Below are 19,302 nucleotides of genomic sequence, written 5' to 3' on the forward strand. Positions count from 1 at the left end.
CCTATGTATCGCGATATGATATTCGCCTACGCGGTGTTCATCCATTAGAGTACCCTCGTAGGTCGAAATGGCATTTAGGTATTCGAACACGCTCGGAATCTCGAAGGTGTTTCGAATATCGACTAATACCGAGGTGTCCTTGGAATGTCCAGGTGTTTTGGATATCGTGGAAACGGTCGAATTTTCAGACTCGAATCGAACAGGTAGCCATCTGATGACGATCCAAACGCAAAGGTACTCGAGTACACCCCGCAATTTAGATAAACCTAGCCTCCGATGATAACCTAAGAAATCCTTGGCTTTGGAGCCTCGTAAATCTCGAAAACAAGTTTCTCTAAGCTAGTCTCTAATTGAAATTCTAAGATGGTATCGTCGAGGTCCAATTATCCAGTCACGGAAACGAATGGACAAGTAATTTCACATGGGTGACTGATCGTGTATTAAGTGCGTCTAAAAGAGACCGATTTAAAATGTACATTTCTACAATGTACAAACAATTTGACAATTTGTGTAAATTTTCAAGCAATTTTTCGTTTCTTAAGACTTTCTTATAATGGACTTTATATTTCGATCGATTTAAAAGTTTCCATTTCGATCATTCTCGATTGTTAAAAATTAAAAATAACACTAACTTCGTGCATGGTTATTCGAAAGAGTTTCAAGAAAATGAACGTATATTTTTTCACGAAGAAAAATATTCACAACGGATTAAAACCTCTCGCGAAACTCGCTTGAACGTTTGTAACTCGGCCTCGAAAGACGTTCGAAGCTTTCACCGTACGCCAAGCTACGCCACTTGTCCCCTGCTTATCTGTGCACTTTCTGTACCCCGTATTGCGCTTATAATTGCGCGCTCGTTTTCGTCCATGGATTAAGCGGCTCAGACAATAAGCGGTTTAGGTATCTCGCTGTGATGCGCGTTCTATCCCTTCCCCGCGTCTCTTTCTGTCCCTTTTGCTCTTCCACCCCCTGTCGGCTCGTCCGCTATTGATTCCAGGTTTATTCTTGGCGTCCCGGTCGCTTTGCTGGCGTCAAAACATCGAAAGCAAGGGTACCACGAAGCCGAGACGCTTAACACCGTTGGATCGTAACGTTTAGGGATTGTTAAGGGTGCTACCCCTAATTTTTCCTCTCAAGTTTTAACTTGATCACTGAGATCGAATCTTGGAGGAGAATCGTAAACTCGAGAAAAAGATATCGATCGATGATTGGTATAATCGGATAAATCGGAATTGGTAAATGTGTTATAAACATATTCGTGTTGAATAAAGACTATTTTTAATTAAATTTGGTAGAAAGCGAATTATATAAGATTCGCGACAAATTTACACGATCGAAATAGAGAAATCGAGGCGAGATTATAATTCTGAGAAGAAGGGATCAACTCGCAAAACGGCGCGTTAAATTTGGTAAGAAGCAAATTATATAAGGTTCGCAACAAATTTGCACGATCGAAATAGAGAAATCGAGACGAGATTAGAATTCGAATCGAGAAGAAAAGAGGAGGATCGACTCGCGAATCATCGTCCGTTACGTAAAATTTCATCGAGTAAAGAAGTGGTGGAAGTGTTATCGAAGCTCGACGTGAAACTCGAGCATCGATTTCGAGCGCGCGATATACATTTCAACCGGAATTACGATCTTCGTGGACGAGGTATCGCCGTGGCCGTGTTATTGGAAACACACGATCGACATCCTCTTCGGGGCCTCCTCTGTTCGGGTTCTTCTTCGGGTCGCGCGTGAATTTGCATGTTTGTTGGACGATAGCCGAAGGTCCCCGCGAGCTGAATAAATTTTCCCTTTCCACGTAAGCCGGCCGTACCGAGCCGGCATTAATAAATTAGCATTACAAGCACGCTGAATTTCCATCTAACGAGCCGTTTAATGAGAGCCGGCCAACTTGTAAGTTACACTCTGTTTCAACAATTAAACGCGGCCGTGATAAAAGCATTCGATGCCATTCGAATTCATTCGAGATACGCGGTGACATTTGTTGCGTTTCTTTTAATGTGCCTGGAATGCGTATACTTGCTCAAGTATACACACTTGTGAATAGTTATGCCCGTATAAAGTACACACGTCGTTGTTCGAAAGTTTCTTTTTACATCGTGTGAAAGGAATTTGTATCGGGATTTTTATCAATTTTACGCGTAATTTTTAATACGATATTGAATAAGGCATCTTCTTTCGATAAGAACGAGCTAAGGACGCTTTATTAAACGTTGTTTCTTGGTATTAAGAAATGGAACGTACGTATCGATACTCCACTTTTATGAGGGATGAAATATTACAAACACGAATATATCGTGTTTGTAAATTAAATTTAATTGTTAATAAAGAGGAGCAGAGAGGGAGGCGAGGAAACGAGTTTAGTGAGTTTTTGATTCGTTACGTTCTCGAAATTGCAAGAGTTAGAATTAATTAAGCCGGAGGGAAAGAGGACGTGAATGTGCGTGTGTGAATTATTACGCTTTTTTCCCTGGCCTTCCCTTCCTTTTCTAGAGTACGCGTCTCCTTTTTAAACCTAAGATAACGGATAATTTAATGCCTCCAAGTTTTTAAATAGATCCCGATAATTGCAAATTAAAATGGCGATTACTCGTCTATTAGCGTTATCTATGTAGAACGATAAATTGAATTATACGCGTGGGGATGTGTATATCAACCCGAATGATACGTTAATAATAACCTGATACAAAATTCATGCGCGTAATTCAGGCTAGAAAGAAAAAGAATATATTTCAAATAGAATAATTGAATTGAAATGATTCGTGTTCAAGTTTCGAGCATTCATCATAAAATTTAATAATGCCTACAATCGCATCACATTTTTCTCAATAAAAGTATTTCTTTTTTTTATCCTTTTCCCTTTACAAATTTTTCGTTATTATATTCGTTCCCATTTGCACATTTATGGCAATAGTTAAGAAAATAAGAGTACTCAAAAATGAAAGAGAATCATAATCAAGCGAGATTTCCCAGAAGGCGGTCAACCTTTCGAAAATTCCATTGAATTCGTTCGGGAACTGCCGCCTACAATGGCCGCCTATTTTCCCCGGTTGTCCGACTCGTCCGTTATTCAATTCGTATCCCATAAGTGTCCCGAGAGTGTCGAGGATACGACGAGATTGAAGCGCGTGAATGGCGGCTGCGGATGCGGAACCGTTTCATTATGAACAAGCGGTGGAGACGGTATAACACGTACGATACATCGTTCCTCGTGTGAAACTATGAAGAGGGTATAGAATATAGAGAGACGATATTTAGAATTTCTATAGTTGATATATATCACAAGAGTTAACAATTTAGATAATATTGGAATGTGCGTTAAATGTTCAAGGCATGATTATTTAAACTTTATAAAAGCGTTTAAGGCTTTGCTACTTGGTCAACTATTATATTATTATATTATATTTAGATGAATGGTACTTAGAGATTCTAAGCAAAATTTATCGATTTGAAGATCGAGAGTGATTGAAAAATATTTAAGTATTCCTGTGATTATATCTAATTTTTATAGTGTTAGAGTCTAATTAAGATAAGAATGATTCTGATATATAGGTATTTAAGTGATTGGGTATTTTAAAGAGAGAGTGTTATCTGAAAATAATTGAAAAGCAATTAAAAATCTATATAGAGAATCGAATATTTTGAATTCTTAAACGATCCTCGTTAACATTATGCATGTGTACACAGGAAAAAACTTTGAGTGGAGTTTTAATGAAGCAGTTGAACATCTAGATTTTAGATATGGTTTGAGTGATTAGATGTAGGAAAAAAAAAAAAAAAAAACGAAACGACTTAACAGTGCAAAGCCTTTGATCGTTCGTGCTCGTTTGTGATTACTGTGTAGGTACAAGTTCACGAGGAAACGAATACGGAAAAAAGGCGTGTCTCCACGCGAGCGGATAAATACCGTGGAACGTTTGCCTGTGTTTGCTCGTCAATGAAAAAAGCGACGTAAAAATGTTTCATTATCTGTTGTTGATGCAGTGCAATTAAAAGTAATCTTTCCAACCGCATAATATCACTACGACTGGCGAGCGTTTATTCAGCCTTGACACAGAGGTTGCATATTTTTCACGGTTTTTCGTTCGGGACAACACAATGGAATGGAACGGAAATGCACTTGAGATATTCGAAACGACAATGTTACGTCATCGTGCTTTGGTATCGGGCTTGGGATATTGCGTCACAATGGCGTCAGCAATACGTCAATACCCGTGCCCGTGTGTGTTTGTCCGTTTTCCATAGCGATGCAATTGCGAATCGCCTTAACGTTAACCAGTCCCATCTGCATTCATCTTCTATACTGTTAAGCTCGGCCAGCCTCGATCGGTCAACGGCTTTCCTACTTTATCCGCATCCCGACCGGTAATTTCGTGTTCGCGCGAGTATCGATAAAAAAAATCAATTTTTCCTTCTTTTCCTACTATTATTACGAGTAAAAATTTTCTGATTTGCATTACGTTAAAATTTTAAAGTTACAACAGATCTAAAAAGTCTTCGAGTTGTAGAATCCAAGGAAATTTTCAAAAGATCGAAATTTTTTTCTACGCCTCGTAAACATCTCTATTAAATTTTTAATCCGTACAAATTGAATTTCGAAAGGATCACAAAGGATCAAAAGTTGGCGGGGAGTTGCACGAGTTCTCGCAGTTCCAAAACTTCGAAAGTTCAAAACTCCTCGTAACCTTGCGATTCTGACCTTCCAAAATTCTCGAACTCGGCGACGTTAAATTTCTAATCCCCCCTCCCCCACTCTCCTTCCTCCCTCCCTAACATTTTCACCCACGATCGCAAGGTATTTCGTAAACGTAACCCTCTCTATTCGAACATCAAACAGCTCCAAACAACGAAGTCACTTTCATCAAAGGGAGCCTTCCTTCCGGTCAAGCGCCCACCCTTTCTCCACGCAACCAGAGAACCACTTTCTTTTTACCTGACTTTTTACCTAATTACGCGCGAATCCGCCAACGGATTCCACGATTCTCCTCCTCGCGTTCCTCTTTCTCGATAAACCGCAACAAACCGACTCGACACCGCCGCCGGTCTACTGCCCCGAAAGGGACTCTGAATGGCCCCCCTTGTGCGCCAATTTCAGATATCCAACCTCTCGCAAAAAAGGCGGAACAACGAGGAACGGGGAACAATCGAGGGGTTTGTTTGGGAACATCGCGATTTTTCTGTCGAGGGGAAGGTGGAACACGGGTTGAATTGCCGCGAAACTGGCCACGCAGGCCGCAGAGGGGACTTATGGGGCAAGAGGAGGGGAGGATGACGAGTCGACGAACGCTCAATGGATCCTCTTTGTCCTTTGAACAAAAATCCGCGGTGAAGTAAAAAGAAAGGAAAAAACATCTGGTAGTTAAGGGGTTTGCCAAAAGTTTGCTTGTTTCATCGTCGTGGATGGTGTAATTAAAATTCTCAAGGACCGTGTTAACCTGTGAAAATCGAAGGCGGATGTTTATTATTGTCGAGCAAGATTCACGTGAGATTCGATCGGGTAATAGAGAAAGAGTGAAAGATGGAATTTTTTTTTACCTTGATCCGATCGTCTTTTGTCGTTTTCTTTGTTAAAAGAAAGTTTCGATATCGTTCCAATTTTTGTGAGATTGGATTGTTGTTGCAAAAGAGATGGATAGATGTTTATTAATGAGCGAGCATCGTGAATATTTCGATTCGAGAAATTCATGTAGTTTAATCGATTCCTTCTGTCGAGACGCGGAATGAAAAATAGATCCGTTTCTTTGAACAGATAATATTAACATATTCGGTGGAAAAAGAGGGGAGGAAAACTCCTCCTTGCAAAGGGCTCAAAGAGTCATGTGAATGTTTTTTTATATCCTCTCTGAATGATTATTCTCCTTGCGATTTTTCGACAGTACAAACTTGGAAATGGATTTTTATGGGCTGGCCTTAACGATTTAATATTTCTTAAAATATTTTATCAATTTTGATATATATATATATCAAAGGATCGCAAGAATTCTTTTCTCAAGAATTTTCTCACATTCATCCCTCTTCGAATTTCGATCTCAATTTCTAAAATTAAAACTTTTACTCGCAATAAATAATTTAAAAATATTTAATACAATTTAGAAATCGAATTCACATTTTTTTTTTTAAATATAAAACTATCATCTTTTATTATCAAATTTCCTCGATGAAATTGCGTTCCACCTTCTTTCTTCCATATTTATACTTCTTCGTCCGATTTCCGCCATAAACCGCCTCATCGCGAGAAAACATGGTATACAATCGCAGAGAAATTAATTTCTAAACCGAGAGCTTCTTTCGTGGAAATTCTGTTCTTCTTCCCTTCGCTCTATCGCTATCCGCAGACTTTGATTGATTCTGCGAGGCTTTCCGACATATCGACGGCTTGTTTATCGAAGCCAGAAGAAATAAATTGGCTGGCCAAGTTCGTATAGAAGTTTCACGGAAGAGAAGCTTGGCCTTGTTCACCGCCAATTTCGATTTAATCGGCTCGCACAGCTGCTCGTTCGACTTTTGAAAGAGCCACGCGCTGATTTCCACCAATTTCGATTCGAAGCACGCGGCTCTAATGGAATAGTCCCTGGAATAATCTTTGATTCGTCGAAAATTTCTTTTATATTAATATAATATCTTGATATCATTTTTCATTTGAGTTTTAGAAAAAAGAGTTTTAGAAAAAAGAAATAAAAAAATGAAACGAAACATTTTAATCCATTTTTGTGGTTTAATGAGCTGTGTATTGAAATTTATATGATTATCATTTCGTATGCAATTTTCGAAGCAGGGTTAATTGAAGTTTATATGCGTTCGATTTTAATTAAACCTTGCAATTGATTTAACAAATATACTAGAATGGTTGATCGTTAAATGCAGTAGATTTTACCCATAAATATAAACGAGGCAGAATTGACGTAAATTTTACTTCGAAATGGTTCGAATTATTTCAATCATCTTTTTTTATTTCAAAACTGTAGCAACGATTTATATCGAATAATTATATCGAAAGATAATAGATCAATAAGATGTTAATTATATTGCTTCAAAAAAAAGAGAGAAAAAATATTCGAAATCCACCATTTTACACAATCTTCTCACACTCTCCATCAACTCTCACAAAACATACATTTATCTCACCCTCTCTGATCGCCGATTCCAATTCCAAAAAAATCTTAGCCGAATATCATCGATAACCGATCTCTTTTTTCCAAACTTCTTCTGAGAAATTCAAGCAAAACTTTTATTACGAACCAACTTCCCATCCCTAAATAACAAATGACCACCACGGATAGCCTCGACCTCCTGGAATGGATCTTCGAGAAAAATGGTTTCTGAGGGCGAACAAATGGCGGCGTGGAACTTGAATGGTCACGTGTTTCGAAATAATCTCGAAAGACACGAAACATCTGTAAACTGTCTCTTACGAAATATATATATACGATCGATTTCCATTGTCCATGATCCATCTTGCTGTAAGGATTGTTGTTCTCTATCAATATTTTTATTCTTTGAGAGGAGACGTTTCTCTTTTGGACAGAGGAATTGTCTTATGATGATACGTTTTATATGGAAATGGAGGATTACGAGGAAGCATAAAGAAGGAGAAATGGCAAAGAGATTATGATTTAATTGCAGAAGATTGCGTATTATAAAGAGAAGGATTCTCTTTAAGATTCTAGAAGACTCGGATATTTCGTTAATTATTAAAAGACAGATATTTTTAACAAAAATTTCAATATATAGTACCTGTATAAAATTGAAATTGAAAATTATACCAAAGATTTAACAGTGACATGATATATAAATCTACGAAATATCTTTGCTCCTAACAATAGAATCTAATCCAACAATAATCCTGTTAAAAATTTTCCAATCTCCCTTATATAAGATCCTCCACTAACTTTCAACTCTCGTGATACTTAATTATAAAAATAATATTTCTCCATAACTGTGACGTTTATATTTATAACATAATCGTTTAAATATAATCTGGCCTGAAAATATCTAGGCCAAAGATAACGAGAAAAGAAAGAAAAAAGAAAAAACGATAAAACAGGAAAGAACGATTGAGCCGATACCGAAATTAATCGGCAACCAATTTACACCCCCGACAAATCTCTCTATAAACACCAATCTACACATCAGCATCTCAATTAATCTCAGACGATAATGCTTTCGATCGAGCGTCGCATATCGTTTCACCCAGGATTCCATTTAGTCGATAATAATTAATTTCGCGGAGCCGAAACCCATCTGCATACCGCCGATATGCATACACGGGCCGATATTACAACAATAGATTCATGAATGAAAGTTCATCGGTTCGACCCAACCGATCCACGAGCGCAAATTGCCCCCTCTCCCTTCCTTTCTTTCTTTCTTTCTTTCTTTCTTTCTTTCTCCTTTCCTTTCTCCCGTCAAATCCTGTGGGAAAGGGGCGAAAGAAGGAAAAAACGAGGGATTACATTTATGTAGCATGTAGCTAATCGGGGCGCGTGCAACACGCGAAATGATTTGCGGCGTCTACTTTTAATAGCCGCAATCGAGCGTATTTATTGTCGCTGCAACGTGAAAAATTTATACCAAGGCACAAATCATCGCCTCGTTTCAAATGCAAATGCATATATTTCCATAATACGAGTCGAGATTTTGGTTTCCAGTCAATTTTTCAATAATCGATTAATTTAGAATTTCGATTGATACGATTGAAACGTGGTCGTATTGTACATAAATTAGTTTCGAATTTGGGGATAGAAGGAATGGAATCTTTTATTCTCAAATCCTTTATATGCGTCGTGTATATATATATAATCTTTTTCAATTATCGATTGAAAGGAAATACTTCAAAATATGCCTCGTATACTCGAGGTTTCGAGTATGCTTACAAACCTCGATATTGATATTTTTGTTACGGATAATGTTTACGAGTGTTTCGAGGAAATACGAACGGTAGCTCTTATCTCCGGATTTTACTTACGAAAAAGTTTTGTTTTCCTTTTTTCGAAACGCTATCCAGATGGCTCGAATCTTGTTTATTCGTCGGTTACGATGATCGTGTGAAACCAGTTTGGAGCAGTACGCGATGAGTACGTCGACGAGAAAGAAGGGAGTGGATCGTAGGCCTCCTCCTCCTCCTCCTCCGAGAGGAAGAAATAGGCGCGTGAAGGTGTTTGAACAGTTGTGCGGTGAACCACGACACTATGGTGGAGTTGTGCCAGAATATTACGCTATTTATAACCGCGGTTGGATATCTAGTATTCTAAGAATCTTCATTAGTAGGGATTTCTGGAGGTATGCTGCACCCGCGGTTGCGATATTTAGGAATTTTGGTTGTGTTGGAAGTTTTGTGCACGATGTGCAGCGATGCGCAAATATTTCGATTATATAGAGGATAGAGGATAATATCTAACTATTCTGGAGGTTAAACGTTCTGTGGCCGGGGCAATTCGAAGTGGTTTCGTAGTAAATAAATCTAAAATATTTTCATGTTTAGTTTTCGTTTAGTTTGATATTTTTAGAAATTTTTTAAATGGATAATAGAATAGTAGAATAGTATTATAGATATTTATTAAATTGTACTATAGAAATTCAGTTGTTGAAATGTGTGAAATAGAGATTGAGATGGGATTATTTAGATCATTGATTGGCCGTTATTTAATAGCAGTTTTTCTCAGAATTTGTGCATCGTGCTGATAAAATTCAAGGTAGATTTACGAATTTCAAAGCAATAGGGTGTTCTATTTAATCTATCTTACTATAATGTTAAAGGATGTTACCAAAAGGTCAATAGGAGACTTTGAAACTGCGTGTCAAACGGAGGGAATGGAATACCCTTGTACTAGTCATCTTCTCGCCTCCGTATGACAGGGTTCGTACGATAAGGGTTCACGATTTCCTTTAGTATCTCTCACAAAAGTGATCTATTTACTTCATAGTATCAATAACACTATCACTTCTCGTGATATTAAAAGACGACTCGAATTTTATCGAGATTAATTTGATTACTAAAAGAAATCGAGTACTTATCACAAATTTTAGTATTCTAAATTATCCGTGACTTAACAATTTGTTTCTTCGCCTCTCCAAACACATCCCACATATTAATTAACATCAAATTTTCACTTTACATCGATAAGACGAATTTGTCTTATCAAGAGTTGTATTCGTTTCATCCTTATCCTCCAAAGGTGTTGTACTCTTAAAGAAATATATCAATTAACTCTCTATCCTCTATATCCTTTATCAAACCTCAAAGATTATCTCCTCAAAATTCACTTGAGATTCTACGATATTTTTTATCAGAAACATATTCGTTTCATTCCTTGAACACGAGACTCCAAGAATATTAAATCTCTCATTTTCTTCTGATCTACCATATATATCTACTTAAAAATATCCATCGAAATAACATATGCTATTCTATAAAGAAATATATCAATTAACTCTCTATCCTCTATATCCTTTATCAAACCTCAAAGATTATCTCCTCAAAATTCACTTGAGATTATACGATATTTTTTATCAGAAACATATTCGTTTCATTCCTTGAACACGAGACTCCAAGAATATTAAATCTCTCATTTTCTTCTGATCTACCATATATATCTACTTAAAAATATCCATCGAAATAACATATGCTATTCTATAAAGAAATATATCAATTAACTCTCTATCCTCTATATCAAACCTCAAAGATTATCTCCTCGAAATTCACTTGAGATTCTACGACATTTTTTATCAGAAACGTATTCGTTTCATTCCTTGAACACGAGACTCCAAGAATATTAAATCTCTCATGATTTTCTTCTGATCTACCATATATATCTACTTAAAAATATCCATCGAAATAACATATGCTATTCTTATTCGCAGCACATGGTGCAGACAGGCATGGCTGCGCCCTACGGTGGGGGTGTCTTCCCCCCGCCGGTGAACGGCGTAGCGGGTGTCGTGGGGGCGGCAGGGGCTGCCGGTGAGGTGAAACCACCGCCCCCGGTGCCGGTGAAAGAGGACAACAGCGGCGCACCCCAACAGCCACCACCCAGCGGCCCCCAGGTTCCACCGCCGGCTGGTGCCCCACATCCAACCGCCCCCGGTGCCCCGACCGCGGCCAGCTTCAGCCCGCCCCCGCCTCCAAACGGCGTCGATCAACAGGCTATTGGGAGTTGTGCATATACATGTATTTTTTTTTTTTTTTTTTTTTTTTTGTTATACATTACGCTTTCATTCGTCATTTTGCTTTTCGTTCGAGATTGGTCGGTACAATTGTTGTAATTGTTGTAATTGTAAAATTTGAATAGGTTTGTTTAGGTATATAAGGAGATCAATCGACTCGTTAATTTGCAGGTAAAAAAGGAGGACTTTGATAAACGAATTTTTCATTTTTCGCAGTTAAAAGTTGACGTTGATGGGTTTTTTTTTTACGAGTGTGAATAACGCGCGTTAAGACCGTTTGTGATGGCTATAAACGTCTGGTTTCGAGAAGTTATTTGTTATTGTTGTTTATTAATTGATTAAGATTTATTAGTTTAATGTTGCAATCCATTCTTGCTGGATATTAATTAGAGATTGATTACGATCGATTTAATCGAAATAATCTGCCGTTGGAATTAATTTATAATTTAGCACGTTAATTGTAAAATAATGTTCATTGAGTGAAGAGTTAATTCACGAGAATAATTTTGTTGAGAATCAAATAGAAAATAAATTAATTCGCGTATTATAATGAAAAAAATTTATCCATATTCTTAAAAAAGGGAGATTTCTTCTTCAAAACCGTAGAACCGTATAAAAAAATTATCGTTGGGAAGACATCTTCTTTTCATTTCCGCGAAGAACGAAACGTGCGAAAAAAATATGGTAATATTCCTCCATAAAAAAAATCCTCCGATTTATCAAACCGTTTCGTGTACCGCTCGTTGACATTGCCGGTACGAGGTGGGGAAACACTCACTTCCGGCGGTAGAACGCCGCGACCCCGAGGTCGCATCGATAGACGCGCTCAAACCGCGCTTCCAACTCCGGCCCAAGTAGCTCTTGGATCTAGATTCTCCTTGTTCCATCACCTTTGCCGTACACCGACAAAAGTTCACGTAATCGACGCCATGTCACGTCTACGACGAGCCTCGATGATTCAAGGCACGTACGAACGAAAGTAGAAGAGGAATAAGGGCTCCGAGAAAGTTCCATAGAATCGAGGCAAGGTATTTGCGAAAGTTCCGAAAATTTCTTGGAATCAAGGGATGAGGGATGATGAACTCATGAAGGAATTCGATTAAATCTCTGGAGAAGTCGAAATTTAATATAATATATTTTTCTTCTCGTAATTTTCATCTCGTTATAAAATTCTTCCCTGCCAATTTTCGATTCCATTCATTTCAACTTAATAAACTTCAAATTCGAAATAGAAATTCACACGATAATATAATAATATTCAGTTACGTTTAACGTACGAGACGTATATAAGGGGTTAAAATTGCAAGATCCTCTTCCTCCATAGTTTCGAAAGAAAATGAAGGATGACGCTTGGCTCGAGTCACCCCTTGATTTACAGCCCCCGTTCGTGTCAAAGAAATTCTGCCAGAGAAGGCAGAACAACTGTTCCTTCCGCATGATTTTTATCGACACGATCAAACGAATACCCCCCTGTTTCGCTCTTTCCAACCCTTCTCGGAGCTCGAACACCATTGTAAACGCGATCGAAATTTATTTGAGCGCGCGATAACTCGTCGTCGGATGGCGTGCGCGCCTGGCAATTAGCGCGACTCATAAAGCGGCCTAATTAGCCGCGCTAATTAAAGTAAATCCGTTCGTTAATTCGATTTACTAGACGGCTGACTGGATTCTGGCCGAGAGAGGGAGGGAGAGGGTAATTCTTTGCTACCACGTTAGTTAGACACGCTCGACAACAGCTTTTTAATTAAAAGGCCCGATAAATCTTTGCGAATCTCGTCTGGTTTGGTTTGAATCGGTGGGAAAAAATGGAGGGATTAGAATGAAAGATTTCAAGGATATTTATTTTTTTTTTTTTTTGAATTTAGAAAAAATTAAAGGATAAATTTTTTGGCGGATGTGTTGGAATTATCGGAGCTTTCAAATTTCCCGCCTAATATTAATGCGAACGAAATTGATTTTTCTTTTCGTTTTCTGAGAATGATTATCGAATTATCTCTGACAATATTGAAGCACATAAAATGAAGGGATTAGAATGAAAGATTTCAAGGATATATTTTTTTTTTTTGAATTTAGAAAAATTAAAGGAGAAATTTTTTGGCGGATGTGTTGGAATTATCGGAGCTTTCAAATTTCCCGCCTAATATCAGAATGCGAACGAAATTGATTTTTCTTTTCGTTTCCTGGGAATGATTATCGAACTATCTCTGACAATATTGAAGCACATAAAATGGAGGGATTAGAATGAAAGATTTCAAGGATATTTTTTTTTTTTTTGAATTTAGAAAAATTAAAGGATAAATTTTTTGGCGGATGTGTTGGAATTATGGAGCTTTCAAATTTCCCGCCTAATATCAGAACGAAATTGATTTTTCTTTTCGTTTCCTGAGAATGATTATCGAACTATCTTTGAAAATATTGAAGCACATAATTTAATTTCAAACATGATTAATAATTATGATTTGTAAAAAAAAGAAATGGACGATGCTTGGATGAAAAATTGGAATTTTTTCCGGCAACTAAAACGCGTTTAAACGTCAACAATTTTATCCAACATTTTCCACGCGAATCAGAGACAAGTGTTCAATTAATTTTCCAATTCGAAGTACATACCACTGACTATCTAAAACGTTCTAAAATATCCCCCAACCTTCGAATCCTTCGATTGCCATTTCAATTCCGCAGTTTCCAATTTCGAATTCCAAATTCCACCACTCGACAGTTTGCACACATGCGGAGGAATCGGCGTGGAGGGAGACAAGGCCCTCCCCTACCCTGATCTGAGCAGGGGCCGCGAATTATCGTGATCACGGGACAAGAATCAGGACGTACGATTCGGAGGACAGTTTGTCGGACGGTCGTATCTAATTAACCCAGGCGTACGGCGGGCACGCGGAGCATTTTGGACACGGTTGAGCCAAGCGTGAAGAGTTTCGAACAATGTCGTGGTTCCGGACGACGTGGCCGCTTTGTCCGTCCCTCAATTATCCGGTCCCGGTTAGTCACCGACTCGTAAAGCCGCATTTCGTTCTTCTGCGACCATTTTGCGCATGCAATCCCCTGTTCAACGTTTTCAAGAAAATCTTGTAATTGTTCAAAATGCGAAAGTTGAGGAATCCGAGGAGGAACTCATATTTGTTTTGTTTCGAGGTTCAAACTTTTGATTCGATTCAGCGTGTTTAAGAGTTGGAAAAAGTCGAAAGGTAGTTTAAAAAAATAAATAAATAAAATAAAGTGAGATTTTATTTGGTGTTTAGAAGAAGGAAGGGTTTAATAATTATTGCAAACTTGCAATTGAAAGACTAGAAGATACAATTAAAAGATAGACTCGTTGTGGAACTTTGATACCATTCTTCTGAAAAGCTATCTCACAAAAAATTATTTTTCGTAAAAATGTCTCTATTTTGGAAACGAGGAAGATGATTTCGCGGGGTAGAACTTCAAATCTGTTTTGAAAATAGCTCGATTCGATCGAGAATACTTAAAGAGTAATCGTAAAGGATTTTGATTTGAAAGATGTGCTCACGAAATTCACTGCATCCAAAGATCTACTTAAGATGATTTTGGAGATGGACTTTTGAAGTCGAAGAACCTTGAAAATCTGTCCATGGAGAAAGCTACTTGAGAATCTGGTTTTTCAAGGAGAGATATCTATCTATGGGATTTCAACTGCTGTAGAACTGTTTAACGTAAAATTCGAGGATCGAGAAGTATTTCAGGAATTTTCATTCTTGAAAACTTCCTTTATTAAAAATCTACTTTCAATTCCGAAAAAATACGGAATCATTTCACGGTATTACAATTTCCAATTTCATTATACATATGTTTACTGCTATATTTTCAAAGATAGTATATGTAATTTCATTCGTATCTTGCTTAAGAGGAAATTAACGTAATGTAGCTTAAACACGTTTAAAATTAATTCCATAACTTGCATAATTCTCAAATGGAGAATGCATTCGAAATGGTCTATATACGCAATCGTCTATAGAAAGCGCTTAATTCCGGAATATTCATTGTTATAGAACCAGAGTTCTACAATTTATCTACATCTCATAATGGACCTGCAACGGGACAAACAAATTATACAATTCATGTACCGTGATAGAAATTCTCTGATTCTCTCTAATTCTGACATCTCTATAATTCGGATAATCAAATCTAATGTGTGTGTGTATATATAGATACATTAATATAAATTCCTTTAACAATTAATCGATAGCCAAAAATTTTCTTTCGATAAATTTATTACACACTTCCAATCCAGATTAGAAATTTCCCCCTTTCTTTCGTAATCAAACACCTAATTTAAATAAATGAATTCCATTTGAGCAAAAGTTAGATCGAATTTTATTCGATAATCCATCTCTATATCCCGAAAACTTAACAATTTATTCTAAAGTTTCTTCTTTCTTCATTCTACAATTCACCCTCCGATATTCTTAATCTTGAAAATATCGTGTTAACTTATCTATCGTGCGTTCAATAAATTGGAAAAGAGGAAAAACAAATTCATCGAACCGGTTCATCTTTCGAAACCTGCCTCGTCTCGTTTCAAAAATTTTCTTTCAATAAATTTATTACACACTTCCAATCCAGATTAGAAATTTCCCCCTTTCTTTCGTAACCAAACCTAATTTAAATAAATGAATTGAGCAAAAGTTAGATCGAATTTCATTCGATAATCCATCTCTATATCCCGAAAACTTAACAATTTATTCTAAAGTTTCTTCTTTCTTCATTCTACAATTCACCTACGATATTCCTAATCTTGAAAATATCGTGTTAACTTCTTAACTGTTGTGCGTTCAATAAATTGGAAAAGAGGAAAAACAAATTCATCGAACCGGTTCATCTTTCGAAACCTGCCTCGTCTCGTCCAAGAAGAGCGCATTATCACAGGGCGAAACACAGTGGGCGAGACAGGAGGAGCGCAGTTTTGCCTCACAATGCCAAAAGTCGAGCGCCCATTGAAATCTGCTGGTTGGCGCAAATTAAAAGTTCCTTTTGAACGAGCACGGTGAATGGGCTCCCATGGAGCCGTCGCTCTCCTTTCACGAGGGGGGATCTCGCTTCCAGACGAATCCAGTTTTCATCCGGCAAAGTTTCTTTCCGGATTGCCGATGCCTCGAAAATTTTTCGATTCGCAACCTTGTTCTCCGTTAATCGATAACCGACGTCTCGAGGATAGTTCGAGTGTTTCGCGGATTTTCCATCCACGTGGAATCATCCACTCCGCTCCATCCCTTGGAAAGGGATTCTCGAGTTGAGAACACTGTTTCTGAGTGTGAGGTTTTCTGGAAGAGGTGGGGAAAGAGAGAGGATTAATTTGGTGATGAGAGATAGTCGTTTGAAATGAAAATGGATGGCTTTGGTAATTTCGATTTTCGGGAGGAGAAGAGGGTTTTGGAAGGATTTTCGATTTATGTCGGGGATAATTTTGAAACTGGCGGTTTCGAATTTAATTGGGATTCTGTTTACGATCATTTTCGTTTCAGTAATTTTCTAATTACAAACGTTTGAATTAATATCAGGTGTATGATGTGTGAAATACGTGAGGGATGTTCTGGGATATACGCGTTCATATTAATTAATAAATTTTGTGTCGAGATGGAGGAAAGATAACAAGGAGAGGATCTTTGGAAACTTTGAAGATACATCGTTACAGAGGCAAAAGTTGAATTGAATAGAATTTTAATTGAAACGATTATTAATTGTAGGTTTAAAAATCACAATCTAGGTTAGCTTGTTACACAGATACTTCTAAATCGATAAACTATATAAACGTTTGAGAAATTTTAGCAAGATTATATCTGAGTTTACGAGCATCTTCGTAAACAAATAAAATGGTAACCCAAAAAGATACTTGCAGATACCTCGAGTGTAAGAAGAAAACACATAAATCTCTATTTTGCGGGGAGGGGAGGAAGGAAACGAAAACTTTTTCGAATAAAAGATTGTTCAGATTGTTCTTTCTCCATCAGCGAATTCATAAATTTAACACGAAATTGGTTGGTCTAACTGAAACTGGGAAGACTGATGACGTTTGTTCTTTGGTTCTAAGGTCTTGCCTCTTGTGTCAGATCCCAGTGTATTTTTGCGGCCACTCCTTTAAAAGGAATTGAGAAGGAAACAAATGACCCGCAGTTTTCGGGAACGATAAATTCCTGCCAGGGTGGAGAGAAATCCCTATTATTTATGTCAGCTGAAGGACCTTCGCCCGGAGAATCTACGAAACGTTTCTCCAGGGTTAATGGTACTCGATCGTGAAATCTCTTGCGGTCGAAAAATACACCTTTCCCACTTCCAGACTCTTCTTATATTTTCAAACAGAGATGTAAAAATCACATTCGTTTATCCTCTTTGTATTTACTTTAAATTTATGTAAAAAGAAAATTGCAGAAAATATTTTTTTTTTTAGATTTCACTGAAACCTCTTTGGAAATATTTCATATTTCTTTGCTTGAATATAAATCTGTAAATAGAAAAGAAAAGCGTTGATATTAAATATCTATATTCAAGAAATAATTTTCAAGGGAAAAGAGTACGGTATCGTGGCTTCTTATTCGTCGAATTGAAACGTCATTCGTCGCACGAATGGTGGAAAGTATTATGGATGTAAGAATTGCGGAGAATTCATCTCATCATATGATTCTTTTATTTATTATTATTTATTATTTTATCGATCTTCCAAATATATATATATAAAATTTTCATCATTTCAAGAATCGATTCTGCTCGAACAGATTTTAAATAAAAAAAAATAAATATACAATATTATAGAAAAAATCCTCAAAGAAGAGAGATCCGATGGAACGAACATTGAAAGAATAAATAACAAGATTTCCATTCCTAAATCTACAGAATTTTTTATCGAGAGAAATTCTAAAAGACAAAGTTCTTCTAATCCACCACGAAACAAGCTACCTGGGTCGCACAACACGTCTGCAAGCATATCGAAATCCTTCCTCTTCGAATCCTTAATCTAGGATCGATGGATAGTGGACAATGTCGAAGCTCGATGAATAATTCGTGAGTTTCCCACGGTGAGAAAAGGAGGCAAGGCTCTAAGATCCCTCCCCATCTAAATTTCATCGACCATCTATCACGTTCTTGGAGAGATGAGATTAATTCCTTTCTCGATGAGACGTTTGAGCACCACTCGATTTGTTATTCGCGAGGAAATTAATTGCCAAAAAAAAAGAAAAGTATTTTCAATATTTTTCGACTCATCCATGTGTGTCCTATTTCTTATAAAAATTTGGCAATAGATATTCCCACGTCGTTTCATCTTACTCAAGAGATCCTCAAATTGTTAATTATAATATATAAAGCGAAAAGATTAATAATAATAATTAATAATCGTATACCATCATACATTTTCCATATGGTGGTTGGTTGAAACGTGTCGTTCGGCTAAGCGTTTATTAATAGTCGGTCCTCGCGGTCGAAATCGCTTTAGTTCCAATGGATAGTTGGTAGTGTAGAGTAGTAACAGACGTGATAAAGTTGAAGGTGGTATTCAGTAGCGAGGGTAGAAATTCCACGCAGCGGCAGCTGCGTCTGACTATACGCGGCGTGTGTTCACTTAGCCTCGTTAGTGGCGCAAGCGAGATAAGGTCGGCCATGCGGCTGACCACTTACAGCCGTCTCTACTTGCGGCTTCTAGTATCCGGACATCTGGAATGCTAACGATCGCGTCTCACCCTCCCGTGCCAAACTCTCTCCTCGTTTTTTTTTCTTTTCATTTTCAACCCAATCAATTTTGGAGAATTCAATTACAATTTAAACGCGAAAATTTGTCGATTATTTTTAACGATGCGAGGAAAATATTAATTTAAAAAAAAAAAAAGTAGCTTTGAAATTTCTTACAAAATTTTACAACTCGACCCAGCACCAAAGGAATCGAAAAAGATCTCTAACTATTTCTCGAAAAACAATTAACAAAGAAAATCTTATTTCAATTGTGATTCCTTTTGATACGAATTTTTTCTAATAAAATGTAAAATAAAGATAATGAAAATTCGATGGGGAAGCTGAAAGACCGATCTCGAACACACGAGGTGCTTTTTAATGCTGACACGATCCTTGATCTTCGACGACAGTCGGAGGTGTTTCAGGCAGCAGTGGCGG

General features: G+C 37.3%; 1 protein-coding gene across 1 annotated transcript in view; it reads left to right on the top strand.

Annotated features, from left to right (window-relative positions):
* The window catches only part of LOC102679125 (RNA binding protein fox-1 homolog 3-like), a 196,766-nt gene that overhangs the window by 84,792 nt on the left and 92,672 nt on the right, over positions 1–19,302 (top strand). Inside the window, exons 2-3 of the mRNA XM_031512651.1 lie at positions 10,870–11,157; positions 19,275–19,295. Of these exons, the coding sequence (XP_031368511.1) occupies positions 10,870–11,157; positions 19,275–19,295 (309 nt within the window). The remainder of the gene's footprint in view (positions 1–10,869; positions 11,158–19,274; positions 19,296–19,302) is intronic.

Source organism: Apis dorsata, unplaced genomic scaffold, assembly GCF_000469605.1.
Source record: "Apis dorsata unplaced genomic scaffold, Apis dorsata 1.3 scaffold_489, whole genome shotgun sequence".
Taxonomy (NCBI): domain Eukaryota; kingdom Metazoa; phylum Arthropoda; class Insecta; order Hymenoptera; family Apidae; genus Apis; species Apis dorsata.